Source organism: Agelaius phoeniceus, chromosome 36 (assembly GCF_051311805.1).
Source record: "Agelaius phoeniceus isolate bAgePho1 chromosome 36, bAgePho1.hap1, whole genome shotgun sequence".
Classification (NCBI taxonomy): Eukaryota; Metazoa; Chordata; class Aves; order Passeriformes; family Icteridae; genus Agelaius; species Agelaius phoeniceus.
The window spans coordinates 1084871-1101666 of NC_135300.1; the positions used below are offsets into that span (position 1 = coordinate 1084871).

Consider the following 16796-nt stretch of genomic DNA (forward strand, 5'->3'; position numbering starts at 1 on the left):
TAGGCCCTGACCATGTACCCCCATCATGAATATCCTGTCCAGGGTCATCATGGAACAGGTCTGGAGACCCCAAAATCCACTGAAATTACCCAAAATCCCTCTGAAATTGACCCAAAAATCCTGCTAAAATTACCCCAAAAATCCCTCTGAAATTACCCCAAAAATCCCCCTGAAATCCCCGATGCGCACGGTGATGCAGGCCCTGACCATGTACCCCCACCATGAGCATCCTGTCCAGGCTCATCATGAAACAGGTCTGGAGAGCCAAAATCCCCCAGAATTACCCCAAATATCTCTCTGAAATTACCCCAAAATTCCTGCAAAAATTACCCCAAAATTACCCCAAAAATACCCTACAATTACCCCAAAATTCACCCCAAACTGGCCACAAAATTCCAAATGTGCACGGAGACCCAGGCTCCATCACGAGCATCCTGAGCAGGTTCATCGTGAAACAGGTCTGGAGACCCCAAAATCCACTGAAATTACCCCAAAATTCCTGCAAAAATTACCCCCAAAAATTACCCCAGGTGTGTCAGGTGTGTCCCAGGTGTTTCAGGTGAGTCTCAGGCGACCCCCAGGTGTGTCCCAGGGGTGTCCCAGGTGTGTCCCAGGGGTGTCCCAGGTGTGTCCCAGGTGTTTCAGGTGAGTCTCAGGTGTCCCCCAGGTGTCTCAGGTGTGTCCCAGGTGTGTCCCAGGTGTGTCCCAGGTGTTTCAGGTGAGTCTCAGGTGTAACCCAGGTGTGGCCCAGGTGACTCAGGTGACCCCAGGTGTCCCCAGGTGTGTCTCAGGTGACCCCCAGGTGTGTCCCAGGTGTCTCAGGTGTGTCTCAGGTGTCCCAGGTGTATCCCAGGTTTCTCAGGTGTATCTCAGGTGACCCCAGGTGTGTCTGTGCAGGTGTGGAAGTACCCCAAGGTGTGGGAGGGGTTCATCAAGTGCTGCCAGCGCACCAAGCCCCAGGGGTGTCCCAGGTGTATCCCAGGTGTATCTCAGGTGTATCCCAGGTGTGTCAGGTGTATCCCAGGTGACCCCAGGTGTATCTCCCCAGGTGTGGAAGTACCCAAGGTGTGGGAAGGGTTCATCAAGTGCTGCCAGCGCACCAAGCCCCAGGGGTGTCCCAGGTGTATCCCAGGTGTATCCCTGGTGTTTCAGGTGTGTCTCAGGTGACCCCAGGTGTATCCCAGGTGTATCTCAGGTGTCTCAGGTGTAACCCAGGTGTGTCTCCGCAGGTGTGGAAGTACCCCAAGGTGTGGGAGGGGTTCATCAAGTGCTGCCAGCGCACCAAGCCCCAGGGGTGTCCCAGGTGTATCTCAGGTGTATCTCAGGTGTTTCAGGTGACCCCCAGGTGTCTCAGGTGTGTCTCAGGTGTAACCCAGGTGTGTCTCCCCAGGTGTGGAAGTACCCCAAGGTGTGGGAGGGGTTCATCAAGTGCTGCCAGCGCACCAAGCCCCAGGGGTGTCCCAGGTTTCTCAGGTGTATCCCAGGTGTATCCCAGGTGACCCCAGGTGTATCTCCCCAGGTGTGGAAGTACCCCAAGGTGTGGGAGGGCTTCATCAAGTGCTGCCAGCGCACCAAGCCCCAGGGGTGTCCCAGGTGTTTCAGGTGTATCTCAGGTGTATCCCAGATGTCTCAGGTGTGACCCAGGTGTATCTCCTCAGGTGTGGAAGTACCCAAGGTGTGGGAAGGGTTCATCAAGTGCTGCCAGCGCACCAAGCCCCAGGGGTGTCCCAGGTGTAACCCAGGTGTTTCTGTGCAGGTGTGGAAGTACCCCAAGGTGTGGGAGGGGTTCATCAAGTGCTGCCAGCGCACCAAGCCCCAGGGGTGTCCCAGAGGTGTCTCAGGTGTATCTCAGGTGTATCCCAGGTGTTTCAGGTGTGTTTCAGGTCACCCTCAGGTGTCTCAGGTGTAACCCAGGTGTGTCTCCTCAGGTGTGGAAGTACCCCAAGGTGTGGGAGGGGTTCATCAAGTGCTGCCAGCGCACCAAGCCCCAGTCCTTCCAGGTGGTTCTGCAGCTGCCCCCGCCCCAGCTCGCCGCCGTCTTCGAGAAATGCCCGGAGCTGCGGGAGCCCCTGCTGAGCCACGTGCGCGCCCTCACCCCGCACCAGGTGACAGCCCCGGGGACAGGTGACATCACCTGGGGGCAGGTGACACACCTGGGGATGGGTGACAGCCCATGGGATGGGGGTGACAAATGCCCGGAGCTGCGGGAGCCCCTGCTGAGCCACGTGCGCGCCCTCACCCCGCACCAGGTGACACCTCTGGGGACAGGTGACACACCTGGGGACAGGTGACATCACCTGGGGGTGGGTGACAGCCCATGGGATGGGGGTGACAAATGCCCGGAGCTGCGGGAGCCCCTGCTGAGCCACGTGCGCGCCCTCACCCCGCACCAGGTGACACCTCTGGGGACAGGTGACACACCTGGGGGCGGGTGACACACCTGGGGACAGGTGACAGCACCTGGGGACAGGTGACAGCCCATGGGATGGGTGACACACCTGGGGATAGGTGACATCACCTGGGGGCGGGTGACAGCCCTGGGGACAGGTGACACTCCCGGGGACAGGTGACAGCACCTGGGGATGAGTGACAGCACCTGGGGATGGGTGACAGCCCATTGGGATGGGTGACAGCACCTGGGGACAGGTGACATCACTTGGACATGGGAGACAGCCCTGGGGACAGGTGACAGCCCTGGGGACAGGTGACACACCTGGGGGCAGGTGACAGCCCATTGGGACAGGTGACATCACCTGGGGGCAGGTGACAGCCCATGGGGACAAGTGACAGCCCCTGGGGACAGGTGACATCCCCCATGGTACAGGGGATATGCCCAGGGGAAAGGTGACAAGCTTTGGACAGGTGACACTCCTGGGGACAGGTGACAGTCCTGGGGACAGGTGACATTTCCTGGGCATCCTTGGAGAAGGGGGACATCCCTTGGGGACAGGTGACATCCCTTGGGGACAGGTGACAATCTCGGGGACAGGTGACAATGTCGGGGGTGTCACACCTGTCCCCTCCCCCGGTGACAGCAAGCGCACATCCCCCTGTCCACCATGGCCATCCTGGAGGCCACCACGCGCCACGAGCCCGAGGGGACACCTGGAGAGGTGGGGACAGGGACATGGGACACCTGGGGAGGTGGGGACAGGGACATGGGGACACCTGGAGGGGTGGGGACAGGGACACCTGGGGAGGTGGGGACAGGGACATGGGGACACCTGGAGGGGCGGGGGACAGGGACATGGGGACACCTGGAGGGGTGGGGACAGGGACATGGGGACACCTGGGGAGGTGGGGACAGGGACATGGGGACACCTGGAGGGGCGGGGACAGGGACACCTGGGGAGGTGGGGACAGGGATATGGGGACACCTGGAGGGGTGGGGACAGGGACATGGGGACACCTGGAGGGGCGGGGACAGGGATATGGGGACACCTGCCCAGGTGGGGACATGGGGGGGACACCTGCCCAGGTGGGGACATAGGGGACATGGGGACACCTGCCCAGGTGGGGACATGGGGGGGACACCTGCCCAGGTGGGGACATGGGGATGGGAGGGGACACCTGCCCAGGTGGGCACACAGGGACATGGGGACACCTGCCCAGGTGGGGACATGGGGGGGACACCTGCCCAGGTGGGCACACAGGGACATGGGGGGGGGACATGGGGGAGACACCTGCCCAGGTGGGGACATGGGGGACATGGGGGGGACACCTGCCCAGGTGGGGACATGGGGGGGACACCTGCCCAGGTGTCCCCGCAGGTGCCACCACGCCCGCCCCGCGCTGTCCCCCCAGGAGAAGTCCCCCAAGCGCCCCCCGAGCTCCGAGGAGGAGCCCAAGGCCAAGGCGGGGGGAGGGGTCCCGGGTGGGGGAGGGGTCGGGGTCGGGGGGGGTCCCCCCGGCTCCCCTCCCCCCCCCCTCCCCGAGGGAGCCCCCCGGAGCTGGAGCCCCCCCCCATCTTCATCAGCGGCGCCGAGGATGAGGAGAGCTCGGGGGGGGGAGGGGACGCGTCCCCCCCGGACCCCGCCCTGGAGCCCCCAAGGTGAGCGAGGGGCGGCCACGCCCCCCTCCCCTCCCCCCGTTTGGGGAGGGGCATTTGGGGAGGGGGGAGGGGCATTTGGGGTGGGGGGAGGGGCAATTCCGACCCTCATTTTGGGGAGGGGGAGGGGCATTTCTGGCCTTAATTTTGGGGAGGGGGAGGGGCATTTTGGGGAGGGGGGAGGGGTATTTCTTACCTTAATTTTGGGGAGGGGGAGGGGCATTTCCGACCTTAATTTGGGGAGGGGGAGGGCGGGGTTTGGTTCATTTCTAACCCCTCCCCCTTCTCTTTTCTCTCTCCCCCCATCCCCCCCCCCCCCCTCTCCAGGACCCCCCCGCGGGCACGGAACTCCCCCAGCCCCTCCCCCACCCCGGCGAGGCCCCGCCCCCCAGCCCCCCCTCGTCGGAGCCGCCCCCCCCCGGCACCCAGAGCCCCCCCCCGGGGGGGGTCCCCGAGGGTCCCTGCGAGGGCTGAGGGGAAGGGGGGGGGGGGGGGGGGGCGGGGAGACCCCCGAGACTCCTCCCCCGGACTGTGGGGGAGGGGCTTAATAAAGGTGTGGGCGGAGCTTTGGAGAGTCCTGGGTGATTTTTGGGGGGGGTCCTGGGGTGGTTTTGGGTGGTCCTGGGTGGTTTTTGGGGGGTTTTGGGCAGTCCTGGGTGGTTTTTGGGGGGCAATGCCAAAAAGGGGGCGTGGCTTCATGGTGGGTGTGGTAGGGTGCGGGTTTGCCCCAAAAGGGGTGGGGTTTGGGCATGCAGATTAGGGGGTGGGGCCACGTGGAGGTGTTTTGCGTGGGCGTGGCTTGGGCTGTGCCTGAATTTGGGGTGGGGTTTTACCAGGGGCGTGGTCACTGTTTTGGGGTGGGGTTTTACCGGGGGGGCGTGGTCTCTGTGTTTTGGGGCGTGGTTCCCATGTTTTGGGGGCGTGGTTTCCACCAATCATAGGTGCGCCCTCAGCTGGGGGCGTGGTCTCCGTGTTTTGAGGCGTGGCTTCCACCACTCCTAGGCGCGGTCTCGACTATGGGCGTGGCTTCCCCTCTTTCGGGGCGTGCCCATCCCTTATATGGACCCTCTCTGGCCGCGCCCCTTCCCTCCTCGCTCGCTGATTGGCCCTTCCCACCCCATGGGCGTGGCTTCCCCGCCTCTCCTGTGGGCGTGGCCTCGCTGACTCAGCGCCGCCATGGCGGCGGCCGCTCCCGCCCGGGCCTGAGGCGGCTTCCGGCGGCCATGGCGGCGGCGGCGGCGGCTGCGGGCCCGGGCCCGGCCGAGCCTCCCGCGGCCGCTCCGGAGCTCAAGAGCCGCTTCCGTACCCGCGAGGGCTCCTACCGCCTGCTGGGCCCCGCCGCCGCCGCCGCCTCCTCCGCCTCAGCCCCGGCCGGGCCTGCCCCGCCGGGCCCCGGGGCGCTGCCGCCGGTTCGGCTCTCGGTGGTGAGGCTGGCCCGGAGCCGGAGCCCGCCCGGGGAGCCGCCGAACGGAGCCGCGTGTGCTGCAACCTCGGCAGGGAGCTGCATTTCTATGGAGGGGCCGGCAGCGGGGACGCGGCAGCCGGAGGGTAACGGGGGAATAACGGGGGAATAACGGGCGAGAAGCGGGGGAATAACGGGGGAGAAGCGGGGGAGAAGCGGGGAAATAACGGGGGAAAACCGGGGGAAATAACGGGGGAGAACCGGGAGGAGAAGCGGGGGAATAACGGGAGAGAAGCGGGGGAATAATGGGAGAGAAATGGGGAAGAACCGGGGGAATAATGGGGGAGAACCGGGGGAATAACGGGAGAGAACCGGGAGGAGAACCAGGTGAGAACCAGGGGAATAACGGGGGGGATTGAGTGGCAAAGGTGACCCCAGGGCCGGTGACAGTGACCCGAGGGTTGGTGACAGTGACCCCAGGGACAGTGACAGTGACCCCAAGGTTGGTGACAGTGACCCCAGGGACGGTGACAATGACAGTGACAGTGACCCCAAGGTTGGTGGCAGTGACAATGCCAATGACCCCAGGACCCTCTGGACAGCCCCAGTGGTGACCCAGGGTGGCCACAGCGTCCCTGAAGAGCACTGGGGGTGACATCCCCCGGCAGTGCCACCCCTCCTGTGCCAGTGCCACCCCTCCGGTGCCAGCGCCACCTCCCCGGTGCCAGCGCCGGTGTCCCCGTGTCCCCGCAGGCGCTGGACCTGCAGCGTCCCATCGACAAGCGCGTGTACAAGGGCACGCAGCCCACGTGCCACGACTTCAACCAGTTCACGGCGGGCACCGAGACGCTGGCGCTGCTCGTGGGCTTCTCCGCCGGGCAGGTGCAGTACCTGGACCTGGCCAAGAAGGACAGCGCCGGGCGGCTCTTCAACGAGGAGGTGAGGGGACACCGGGGACACCGGGGGCGCCTCGGGGACACCGGGGAGCCTTGGGAGCCCTGTGGGACCGGCAGGGCCACCATAGAGCCACCAGGAGCCCCTTGGGACCAGCAGGATCTCCCCAGGGCCACCAGGAACCCCATGGGACCAGCAGGAACCCCTTGAGATCACCCATGGGACCCGCAGGAACCCCTTGAGATCACCCATGGGACCACCAGGAACCCCCTGGGACCACCAGGACCTCCCCAGGGCCACCAGGAACCCCTTGAGATCACCCATGGGACCACCAGAACCTCCCCAGGGCCACCATAGAGCCACCAGGAGCCCCTTGGGACCAGCAGGATCTCCCCAGGGCCACCAGGAACCCCATGGGACCACCAGGAACCCCTTGAAATCACCCATGGGACCAGCAGGAACCCCTTGAGATCACCCATGGGACCACCAGAACCTCCCAGGGCCACCATAGAGCCACCAGGAACCCCATGGGACCAGCAGGAACCCCTTGAGATCACCCATGGGACCCGCAGGAACCCCTTGAGATCACCCATGGGACCACCAGGAACCCCTTGAGATCACCCATGGGACCACCAGAACCCCTTGGTTTCCCTTGTGGGACCACCAGAACCTCCCCAGGGCCACCATAGGGCCACCAGGAACCCCTTGGTTTCCCCTGTGGGACCAGCAGAACCTCCATGGAACCACCAGGAACCCCTTGGTTTTCCCCCATGGAACCACCAGAACCCCCACAGAACCCCCAGAACCTCCATGGAACCACCAAGAACCCCTTGGTTTCCCCATGGAACCACCAGAACCACCAAGAACCCTTTGGTTTTCTCCATGGAATCCCTGGAACCTCCATGGAACCACAAGAACCCTTTGGTTTCCCCTGTGGGACCACCAGAACCTCCTCAGGGCCACCAGGAACCTCTTGGGATCCTTCATGGGACCACCAGAACCACCAAGAACCCTTTGGTTTCCCCCCTGGGACCACCAGAACCTCCATGGGACCACCAAGAACCCCCTGGTTTCTCTTGTGGGACCACCAGAACCACCAAGAACCCCTTGGTTTCCTCCATGGAATCCCCAGAACCACCATAGAACCCCCAGAACCTCCATGGGACCACCAAGAACCCCTTGATTTCCCCCATGGAATCCCCAGAACCACCAAGAACCCCTTGGTTTCCCCCGTGGGACCACCAGAACCCCCCCAGAACCCCCAGAACCTCCATAGAACCACCAGGAACCCCTTGGTTTCCCTTGTGGAATCTCCAGAACCTCCATGGAACCACCAAGAACCCCTTGATTTCCCCCGTGGGACCACCAGAACCCCCCCCAGAACCCCCAGAACCTCCATAGAACCACCAAGAACCCTTTGGTTTCCCTTGTGGGACCACCAGAACCCCAGAACCTCCATGGGACCACCAAGAACCCCTTGGTTTCCCCCCTGGGACCACCAGAACCCCATGGGACCACCAAGAACCCCTTGGTTTCCCTTGTGGAATCTCCAGAACCTCCATGGGACCACCAAGAACCCCTTGGTTTCCCCTGTGGGACCACCAGAACCCCCACAGAACCCCCAGAACCTCCATGGAACCACCAAGAACCCCTTGATTTCCTCCATGGAACCATCAGAACCTCCATGGAACCACCAGGAACCCCCTGGTTTCCCTTGTGGGACCACCAGAACCTCCTCAGGGCCCCAGGAACCTCTTGGGAGCCCCATGGAACCAACAGAACCACCAAGAACCTCTTGTTGTCCCCCATGGAACCACCAAGAACCACCAAGAACCCCTTGGTTTCCTCCATGGAATCCCCAGAACCCCCATGGGACCACCAAGAACCCCTTGGTTTCCCTTGTGGGGCCACCAGGAACCCCCAGAACCTCCCCAGACCCACCACAACCCCCCCCCCATTACCACCTTTTTTTAAAAAAATTTTTTTAAATTTTAATTTTAATCTTTTAACCCTTCACCTCCCACCCCACTCTCTCCCCCCCCCGCAGCGCCTGATCGACAAATCCAAGGTGACCTTGGTCAAGTGGCTGCCGGACACCGAGCGCCTGTTCCTGGCGTCGCACGCCAGCGGCCACCTGTACCTGTACGACTCGGAGCAGCCCTGCGGGGCCAGCAGCCCCCAGTACACGCTGCTCACGCAAGGAGAGGGCTTCAGGGTCTTCTCCTGCAAGAGCAAGACGCCCAGGAACCCCCTGCTGAAGTGGGCCGTGGGCTCGGGGCCCCTCAACGAGTTCGCCTTCTCGCCGGACGGGCGCTCGCTGGCCTGCGTCAGCCAGGACGGCGTCCTCAGGGTCTTCCACTTCTCCTCCATGCTGCTCCAGGGCATGATGAGGAGCTACTTCGGGGGCCTCCTGTGCGTCTGCTGGAGCCCCGACGGCCGCTACGTGGTCACGGGCGGAGAGGACGACCTGGTCACCGTGTGGTCCTTCGCCGAGGGCCGCGTGGTGGCGCGGGGCCACGGCCACAAGTCCTGGGTCAACGCGGTGGCTTTCGACCCTTTCGCTCCTCCCGACGGACACGGCGGCGACGGCGCCGAGGAGCCCCCGAGCGTCGCCTACCGCTTCGGCTCTGCCGGCCAGGACACGCAGTTCTGCCTGTGGGACCTCACCGAGGACGTGCTGGAGCTGCGGCCGCCCCTTCCCCGCTCCCGCCCCGCCGCCGCTCCCGGCGAGGAGCCGCCGGCACCGCCCTCCTCCTCCTCTTCTGTTCCGGGCCTGCCCCGCTCGTTATCCCGCTCCAACAGCCTCCCGCAACCGGGCGGGGGTCCCCAAACGTCCCCGCGGGTCCCGCCGGTGCTGAGCGTGGGGCGTTTCGCCACTCTGAGCCTGCGGGACCCGCGGGGCGCGGCCGAGAAGGAGCACAAACGTTACCACAGCCTGGGCAACATCAGCCGGGGCGGGGCTGGGGGCGGCAACGCCGAGAAACCCCCTCCCCAAACGGGGGGCTCCTCTCGGGGCCGGGGGGCGTCTCTGGACATGGCCAAGGTGCTGGGCACGGCGCTGTGCCCGCGGCTGCACGAGGTGCCCCTGCTGGAGCCGCTGGTGTGCAAGAAAATCGCCCAGGAGAGGCTGACGGTGCTGCTGTTCCTGGAGGATTGCATCGTCACAGCCTGCCAGGAGGGGCTCATCTGCACCTGGGCGCGGCCTGGGGTGTCTGTGAGTCCGGGGAGGGGTCTCCGAGGGGATTTGGGGGCATTCTGGGAGGTTTGGAGGAGATTTGGGGGCTTTGGAGGGGATTTGGGGTGTCTGGAATGGGGTTTGGGGGTGCCAGGAGGGGCTCATCTGCACCTGGGCACGGCTTGGGTCTTTGGGAGTCTGGGGAGGGTATCCGAGGGGATTTGGGGGCTCTTCGAGGGATTGGGAGGAATTTTGGGGGGTTTAGAGGAGATTTTGGGGGGTTTAGAGGGGATTTGAGGGGATTTAGGGGGTTTAGAGGAGATTTGGGGGCTCTGGGATGGGGTTTGGGGGTGCCAGGAGGGGCTCATCTGCACCGGGGCCCTGGCCTGGGGTCCCCGTGAGTCTGGGGAGGGGTCTCCGAGGGGATTTGGGGGGATTTAGGGAGGATTTGGGGTGGTTTAGGGGGTCCGGAATGGGGTTTGGGGGTGCCAGGAGGGGCTCATCCGACCTGGGCACAGCCAGGGGTGTCTGTGAGTCCAGGGAGGGGTCTCCGAGGGGATTTGGGGGGATTTTGGGGGTTTAGAGGAGATTTTGGGGGTTTAGAGGGGATTGGGGGAATTTTGGGGGTTTAGAGGAGATTTTGGGGGGTTTAGAGGAGATTTGGGGGAATTTTGGGGGGTTTAGAGGAGATTTGGGGGGCTTTGGAGGAGATTTGGGGGGTCTGGGTTGGGTTTGGGGGTGCCAGGAGGGGCTCATCTGCACCTGGGCACGGCCTGGGGTCCCCGTGAGTCCGGGGAGGGGTCTCCGAGGGGATTTGGGGTGTCTGGGAGGGATTTTGGGGGGTTTCAGAGGGGATTTGGGGTGCCCCTGATGGACTTGGGGGGTCCTGGCTGGGATTTGGGGGGGTTCTGGATGGAATTTGGGGTGTCTGGGAGGGATTTTGGGGGGGTCTCAGAGGGGATTTTGGGGTGCCCTGGGTGGCATTTGGGGTGTCTGGGAGGGGATTTGGGTGTCCAGGAGGGGATTTGGGGTGCACTGGGATGGGATTTGGGGTGTCCAGGAGGGGATTTGGGTGGTTTTGGAGCCATTTGGGGTGTCCCTGATGGTATTTGGGGTGCCCCTGATGGGATTTGAGGTGGTTTTGGGGGCATTTGGGGGGTCTCAGAGAGATTTTGGGGGGTCCCAGAGGGGATTTGGGGTTGTCTGGGAGGGGATTTTAGGGTGCCCCTGATGGATTTGGGGGTCCCGGATGGATTTTGGGTGGTTTTAGGGGATTTGGGTGGGTCTCAGAGGAATTTTGGGGGGTCTCAGAGGGGATTTTGGTGTCTGGGATGGATTTTGGTAGTCTGGGATGGGATTTTGGGGCTCTCAGAGGGGATTTGGGGCGGTTTTGGGGCCATTTGGGGTGTCGGGGTTGAATTTTCGGGCACAAATCGCGGATTTTGGGATTTTGGGGATGGGGGGAATCCCCCGGGTGTCCCCGCGGTGACGTCACAGGGCGTGGCTTGTGTCCCCTCCCCCTGCAGGGCCTGTCCTCGCAGAACGGCGGCTCCCCCAGCGGCACCGTGGTGTAGCTGGGACACCTGGGACACACCTGGGACACACCTGTGTCACCTGGGCCACACCTGTGTCACCTGGGACACCTCCTGTGCCACCTGGGCCACCTCCTGTGCCACCTGTGTCACCTCCTGTGTCACCTGTGTCACCTGGGCCACCTCCTGTGTCACCTGGGACACACCTGTGTCACCTCCTGTGTCACCTGGGCCACCTCCTGTGTCACCTGGGACACCTCCTGTGCCACCTGTGTCACCTGGGACACACCTGGGCCACCTCCTGTGTCACCTGGGCCACCTCCTGTGTCACCTGGGACACACCTGGGACACCTCCTGTGTCACCTCCTGTGTCACCTCCTGTGTCACCTGGGACTCACCTGTGTCACCTCCTGTGTCACCTGGGACACACCTGGGCCACCTCCTGTGTCACCTCCTGTGTCACCTGGGCCACCTCCCGGGTCTCCTGGGACACACCTGTGTCACCTGGGACACCTCCTGTGTCACCTGTGTCACCTGTGTCACCTCCTGTGTCACCTGGGCCACCTCCTGTGTCACCACCTGTGTCACCTGGGACACCTGGGCCATCCGCCAGGACACACCTGTGTCACCTGGGCCACCTCCTGTGTCACCTGTGTCACCTGGGCCACCTCCTGTGTCACCTGGGCCACCTCTCGGGTCACCTGTGTCACCTGTGTCACCCGCCAGGACACACCTGTGTCACCTGTGTCACCTGTGCCACTCTCCAGGACACGCCGGTGTCACCTGTGTCACCTCCCAGGTCACCTGTGCCACCCGCTAGGACACACCTGTGTCACCTGTGCCACCTGTGCTGCACTCCAGGACACGGCAGTGTCACCTGTGCCACTCTCCAGGACACACCTGTGTCACCTGTGTCACCTGTGTCACCTGTGCCACCCTCCAGGACACACCTGTGTCACCTGTGCCACCCTCCAGGACATGGCAGCGTCACCTGTGCCACTCTCCAGGACACACCTGTGTCACCTGTGTCACCTCCTGTGTCACCTGTGCCACCCCCAGTGCCACCCCCGTACTACTGAGCCCCCCCCGGCGCTGTCCCCGCGGTGTCACCTCTGTCCCCTCCCCCCCCTCGCGGTGTCCCCAGGGGGTGGCACCGCGCCCCTCCCCCCCATTGTCACTTTATTGTCCCCACGGGGCCACCGCTGTCCCCTCCCCCCCCACCCTTATTTATACTAAAGAGACTTTTTGGCACCTGGGTGGCACCTGGGGACAGCTTGGGGACAGTCTGGGGACACGCGGGTGGCACTTGGGGACAGTTTGGGACATGGCGGTGGCACTTGGGGACGGTGTGGGGACAGGGCGGTGGCACAGAGGGGACAATTTGGGGGCAGTTTGGGACACGGGGGTGGCACTTGGGGACAATTTGGGACATGGCAGTGACACAGAGGGGCTTGGGGACAATTGGGGACAGGTGGGTGGCACTTGGGGACAATGTGGGGACACTGGGTGGCAATTGGGGGCAATTTGGGGACACATAGGTGACACAGAGGGGACAATTTGGGGACAGTTTGGACATGGCGGTGGCACTTGGGACAGGTGGGTGGCACAGAGGGGCTTGGGGACAATGTGGGGACACGGCGGTGGCACTTGGGGACAATGTGGGGACAGTTTGGGGACACATGGGTGACACAGAGGGGACAATTTGGGGACAATTTGGGGACACATTGGTGGCCTTAACACAACTTTATTCTCACCCCCCCCCCCTCGGGGGGCGTCACAAACCGGGTGGGGGATGGGGGGGGCGGGGTCAATTTGGGGAGGGGGCGGCGCCCCCTGGCGGCGGAGGGGGCGGGGCATAAATAAGGGGGCGGGGTCCGCAGTGCAAAATCCCTACAAATAAATTACTAATGGGGGGGGGGGCGGGGGGACCCCCACCCTTTATTTGGGGGGGGTCAGAAGGGGGGGACCCCCACCCTTTTTTTTTGGGGGGGGGGGTCAGAACAGGGGGGACCCCCACCCTTTTTTTGGGGGGGGGGGGAGACCCCCACCCTTTTTTTTTGGGGGGGGGGGGGTCGCGTCCCGCTGCCCCTCGGGGAGGGTCATGGGGGCACCGGGGCGACCCCTCCCAAATTAATGGGTGGGGGGGGGTAAGGGGGGGGGGACACACGCGCGTGGGGGGGGGGGGGGTCTTGGATTTGGGGACCCCCCCTCAGTGCACGATGGGATTTTAGGGGGGGGTCCCGTGATTTTGGGGTGGGTCCGGTGGGATTTTGGGGAGGGGTCTCGGATTTTGGGGGGGAGGGGGTCCCGTGATTTTGGGGGGGGGGCGGTTCCGTGATTTTGGGGATTTTTGGGGCGTTCCGGTGGGGTTTTGGGGAGGGGGTCTCGGATTTGGGGACCCCCCCTCAGTGCACGGTGGGATTTTTGGGGGGGGAGGGGTCCCGTGATTTTGGGGAGGGGTCTCGGATTTGGGGACCCCCACCCAGTGCCCAGTGCATTTTTTGGGGGGGGGTCCCGTGATTTTGGGTCCGGTGGATTTTTGTGGGGGGGGGTCTCGGATTTGGGGACCCCCACCCAGTGCCCAGTGCATTTTTTGGGGGGGGGTCCCGTGATTTTGAGGGGGTTCTGGTGGGATTTTGGGGAGGGGTCTTGAATTTGGGGACCCTCCCTCAGTGCCTGGTGCATTTTTTGGGGGGGGTCCCGTGATTTGGGGAGGGGTCTCGGATTTTGGGTACCCCCCCCTCAGTGCCCGGTGCATTTTTTGGGGGGGGTCCCGTGATTTTGGGGAGGGTCCGGTGGGATTTTTGTGGGGGGGGTCTCGGATTTGGGGACCCCCCCTCAGTGCACGATGGGATTTTTGGGGGGGGGGGGGGGTTCCGTGATTTTGGGGAGGGGTCTCGGATTTTGGGGAGGGGTCTCTGTACAGGGTCACCCCCCCGTGGGAAAAGGGGGGGTCAAGTGCAACAAAAGGGAGGAGGAGGGGACACCTCGGGGACACCTCGGGGACACTTTGGGGACATTTCGGGGACACTTTGAGGACACTTTGGGGACACCTCGGGGACACTTTGGGGACATTTCAGGAACACCTCGGGGACACCTCGGGGACACTTTGGGGACAGCCCGGGTCAGGGGGGGCTGCCGGGGGGCGCGGGCGGGGGGCGCAGGCCGGCGGCGCAGAGCAGCAGACAATCCTTGGTGGCACGGGCTGTGGCACCTGGGGACAGTGACACGCGCGGGTGGCACCGGCGCCGTCACCACCCCCCCAGGCCGTGTCACCCTCCAGGCCCCCGCCCCGCCCCGCCCCGCGTGGTTGGGGACATGGGGACACAGGGGTGGCGCTGTCCCCAAGGGTGGCGCTGTCCCCAAGGGTGGCGCTGTCCCCAGGGGTGGCGCTGTCCCCAAGGGTGGCGCTGTCCCCAGGGGTGGCGCTGTCCCAGGGGGTGGCGCTGTCCCCAGGGGTGGCGCTGGTGGCGGTGCCCGGGGTGGCCCGGCCGTGCTTGTCCCCTCCCGTCGGGAGGTGGCCCTGGGGACACGGGCGGGGATGGCAGTGGCAGGGGGTGACAGGGGTGACAATGGCAGAGGTGACAATGGCAGGGGGTGGCAGTGGCAGTGGCAGGGGTGACAATGGCAGAGGTGGCAGTGGCAGGGGGGTGACAGCGGTGACAATGGCAGAGGTGACAATGGCAGGGGTGACAATGGCAGGGGCTGGCAGTGACAGGGGTGACAGTGGCAGGGGTGACAATGGCAGGGGTGGCAATGACAGGGGCTGACAATGGCAGAGGTGACAATGGCAGGGGTGGCAGTGGCAGGGGGTGACAATGCAGAGGGTGGCGGTGACGGGTGGCAGTGACAGTGGGTGACAGTGGCAGGGGTGACAATGGCAGGGGGTGGCAGTGACAGGTGACAATGGCAGGGGTGGCAGTGACGGGTGACAGTGGCAGGAGGTGACAATGGCAGGGGGTGACAGTGGCAGGGGGTGGCGGTGACAGGGGTGGCAATGGCAGAGGTGGCAGAGGCAGAGGTGACAATGACAGGGGGTGGCTCTGGGGACAAGGCAAGCCTGGGGGTGGCAGTGACAGGGGTGGCCTTGGGGACATGGCCAGGGTGGCAGTGGCAGGGGTGACAATGGCAGAGGTGGCAGTGACAGTGGTGGCGATGACAGGGGTGGCAGTGGCAGGGGGTGGCAGTGGCAGAGGTGGCAGTGACAGGGGGTGACAGGGGTGGCCGGGGGTGACAAGGGCTGGCAGTGGCAGGGGATGGCACAGGTGACACAGGTGACACAGGTGACACAGGTGACAGTGACAGCCCCACGTACCCGGGCCCAGAGCAGCAGGTGCCGGGACAGGGGGTGACATGGGTGACAGTGGGTGACAATGGGTGACAATGGCAGTGCCAGGGATGGCAGGGGATGGCAGGGGGGTGGCACAGGTGACACAGGTGACACAGGTGACACAGGTGACAGTGACAGCCCCACGTACCGGGCCCAGAGCAGCAGGTGCTGGGACAGGGGGTGACAATGGCAGTGACAGGGGGTGACAATGGCAATGCCAGGGGATGGCAGGGGGTGACAATGGGTGACAATGGCAATGGCAGGGGGTGGCACAGGTGGCACAGGTGACACAGGTGACACAGGTGACAGTGACAGCCCCACGTACCCGGGCCCAGAGCAGCAGGTGCCAGGACAGGGGGTGACAATGGGTGACAATGGCAATGGCAGTGGGTGACAATGGGTGACAATGGGTGACAATGGGTGGCAGTGGCAATGCCAGGGGATGGCAGGGGATGGCAGAGGGTGGCACAGGTGGCACAGGTGACACAGGTGACACAGGTGACACAGGTGACAGTGACAGCCCCACGTACCCGGGCCCAGAGCAGCAGGTGCTGGGACAGGGGGTGACAATGGGTGACAATGGGTGGCAGTGGGTGACAATGGCAATGGCAGGAGGTGGCAGTGGCAATGCCAGGGGATGGCAGGGGGTGGCACAGGTGGCACAGGTGACACAGGTGACACAGGTGACAGTGACAGCCCCACGTACCCGGGCCCAGAGCAGCAGGTGCCGGGACAGGGGGTGACAATGGGTGACAATGGGTGACAATGGGTGACAATGGCAGTGCCAGGGGATGGCAGGGGGTGACAATGGGTGACAATGGCAGTGCCAGGGGATGGCAGGGGATGGCAGGGGGTGGCACAGGTGACACAGGTGACAGTGACAGCCCCACGTACCCGGGCCCAGAGCAGCAGGTGCCGGGACAGGGGATGGCAGTGGGTGACAATGGGTGACAATGGCAGTGGCAGGGGGTGACAATGGGTGACAATGGCAATGGCAGGGGGTGACAATGGCAATGCCAGGGGGTGGCACAGGTGACACAGGTGACACAGGTGACAGTGACAGCCCCACGTACCCGGGCCCAGAGCAGCAGGTGCTGGGACAGGGGGTGGCAATGGGTGACAATGGGTGACAATGGGTGACAATGGCAATGCCGGGGGATGGCAGGGGGTGACAATGGCAATGGCAGGGGGTGGCAGGGGGTGGCACAGGTGACACAGGTGACACAGGTGACAGTGACAGCCCCACGTACCCGGGCCCAGAGCAGCAGGTGCTGGGACAGGGGGTGACAGTGGGTGACAATGGCAATGGCAGGGGGTGGCAGGGGGTGACAATGGGTGACAATGGCAATGGCAGGGGGTGGCAGGGGGTGACAATGGGTGACAATGGCAGTGGCAGGGGGTGACAATGGCAATGC

The 16796-nt window shown here is 64.0% G+C and overlaps 2 protein-coding genes and 1 long non-coding RNA gene across 7 annotated transcripts; 2 read left to right on the top strand and 1 right to left on the bottom strand.

Moving 5' to 3' along the window:
• Positions 1-7: 7 nt before the first annotated feature.
• Positions 8-4055, top strand: LOC143696489 (uncharacterized). The gene is made up of 4 exons (XM_077192883.1): positions 8-254; positions 1929-2105; positions 3036-3113; positions 3759-4055. Exons 1-4 carry the CDS (start codon positions 222-224, stop codon positions 4053-4055), a joined length of 585 nt encoding a protein of 194 aa, XP_077048998.1. The 5' UTR covers positions 8-221.
• A 1148-nt stretch (positions 4056-5203) lies between these two features.
• On the top strand, positions 5204-11183 carry LOC143696517 (dystrophia myotonica WD repeat-containing protein-like). Its single transcript, XM_077192975.1, is given in 5 exon segments — positions 5204-5512; positions 5515-5582; positions 6204-6389; positions 8392-9558; positions 11046-11183. Coding segments are annotated over 5 exon segments (1710 nt in total). The 5' UTR covers positions 5204-5271; the 3' UTR covers positions 11094-11183.
• LOC143696518 (uncharacterized) lies at positions 10879-12236 on the bottom strand. Of its 5 annotated transcripts, XR_013185938.1 has the most exons (4): positions 12105-12236; positions 11702-11843; positions 11394-11417; positions 11288-11361 (listed from the first exon to the last, which is right to left on the bottom strand). It is a non-coding gene; the product is annotated as an uncharacterized LOC143696518 (long non-coding RNA). The 5 variants fall into 5 exon arrangements; XR_013185936.1 differs by lacking the exons at positions 11288-11361; positions 11394-11417 and adding an exon at positions 10879-11124; XR_013185939.1 differs by lacking the exons at positions 11288-11361; positions 11394-11417 and adding an exon at positions 10879-11113 and having other exon boundaries at positions 11681-11843.
• Between the last annotated feature and the right edge of the window lie 4560 nt (positions 12237-16796).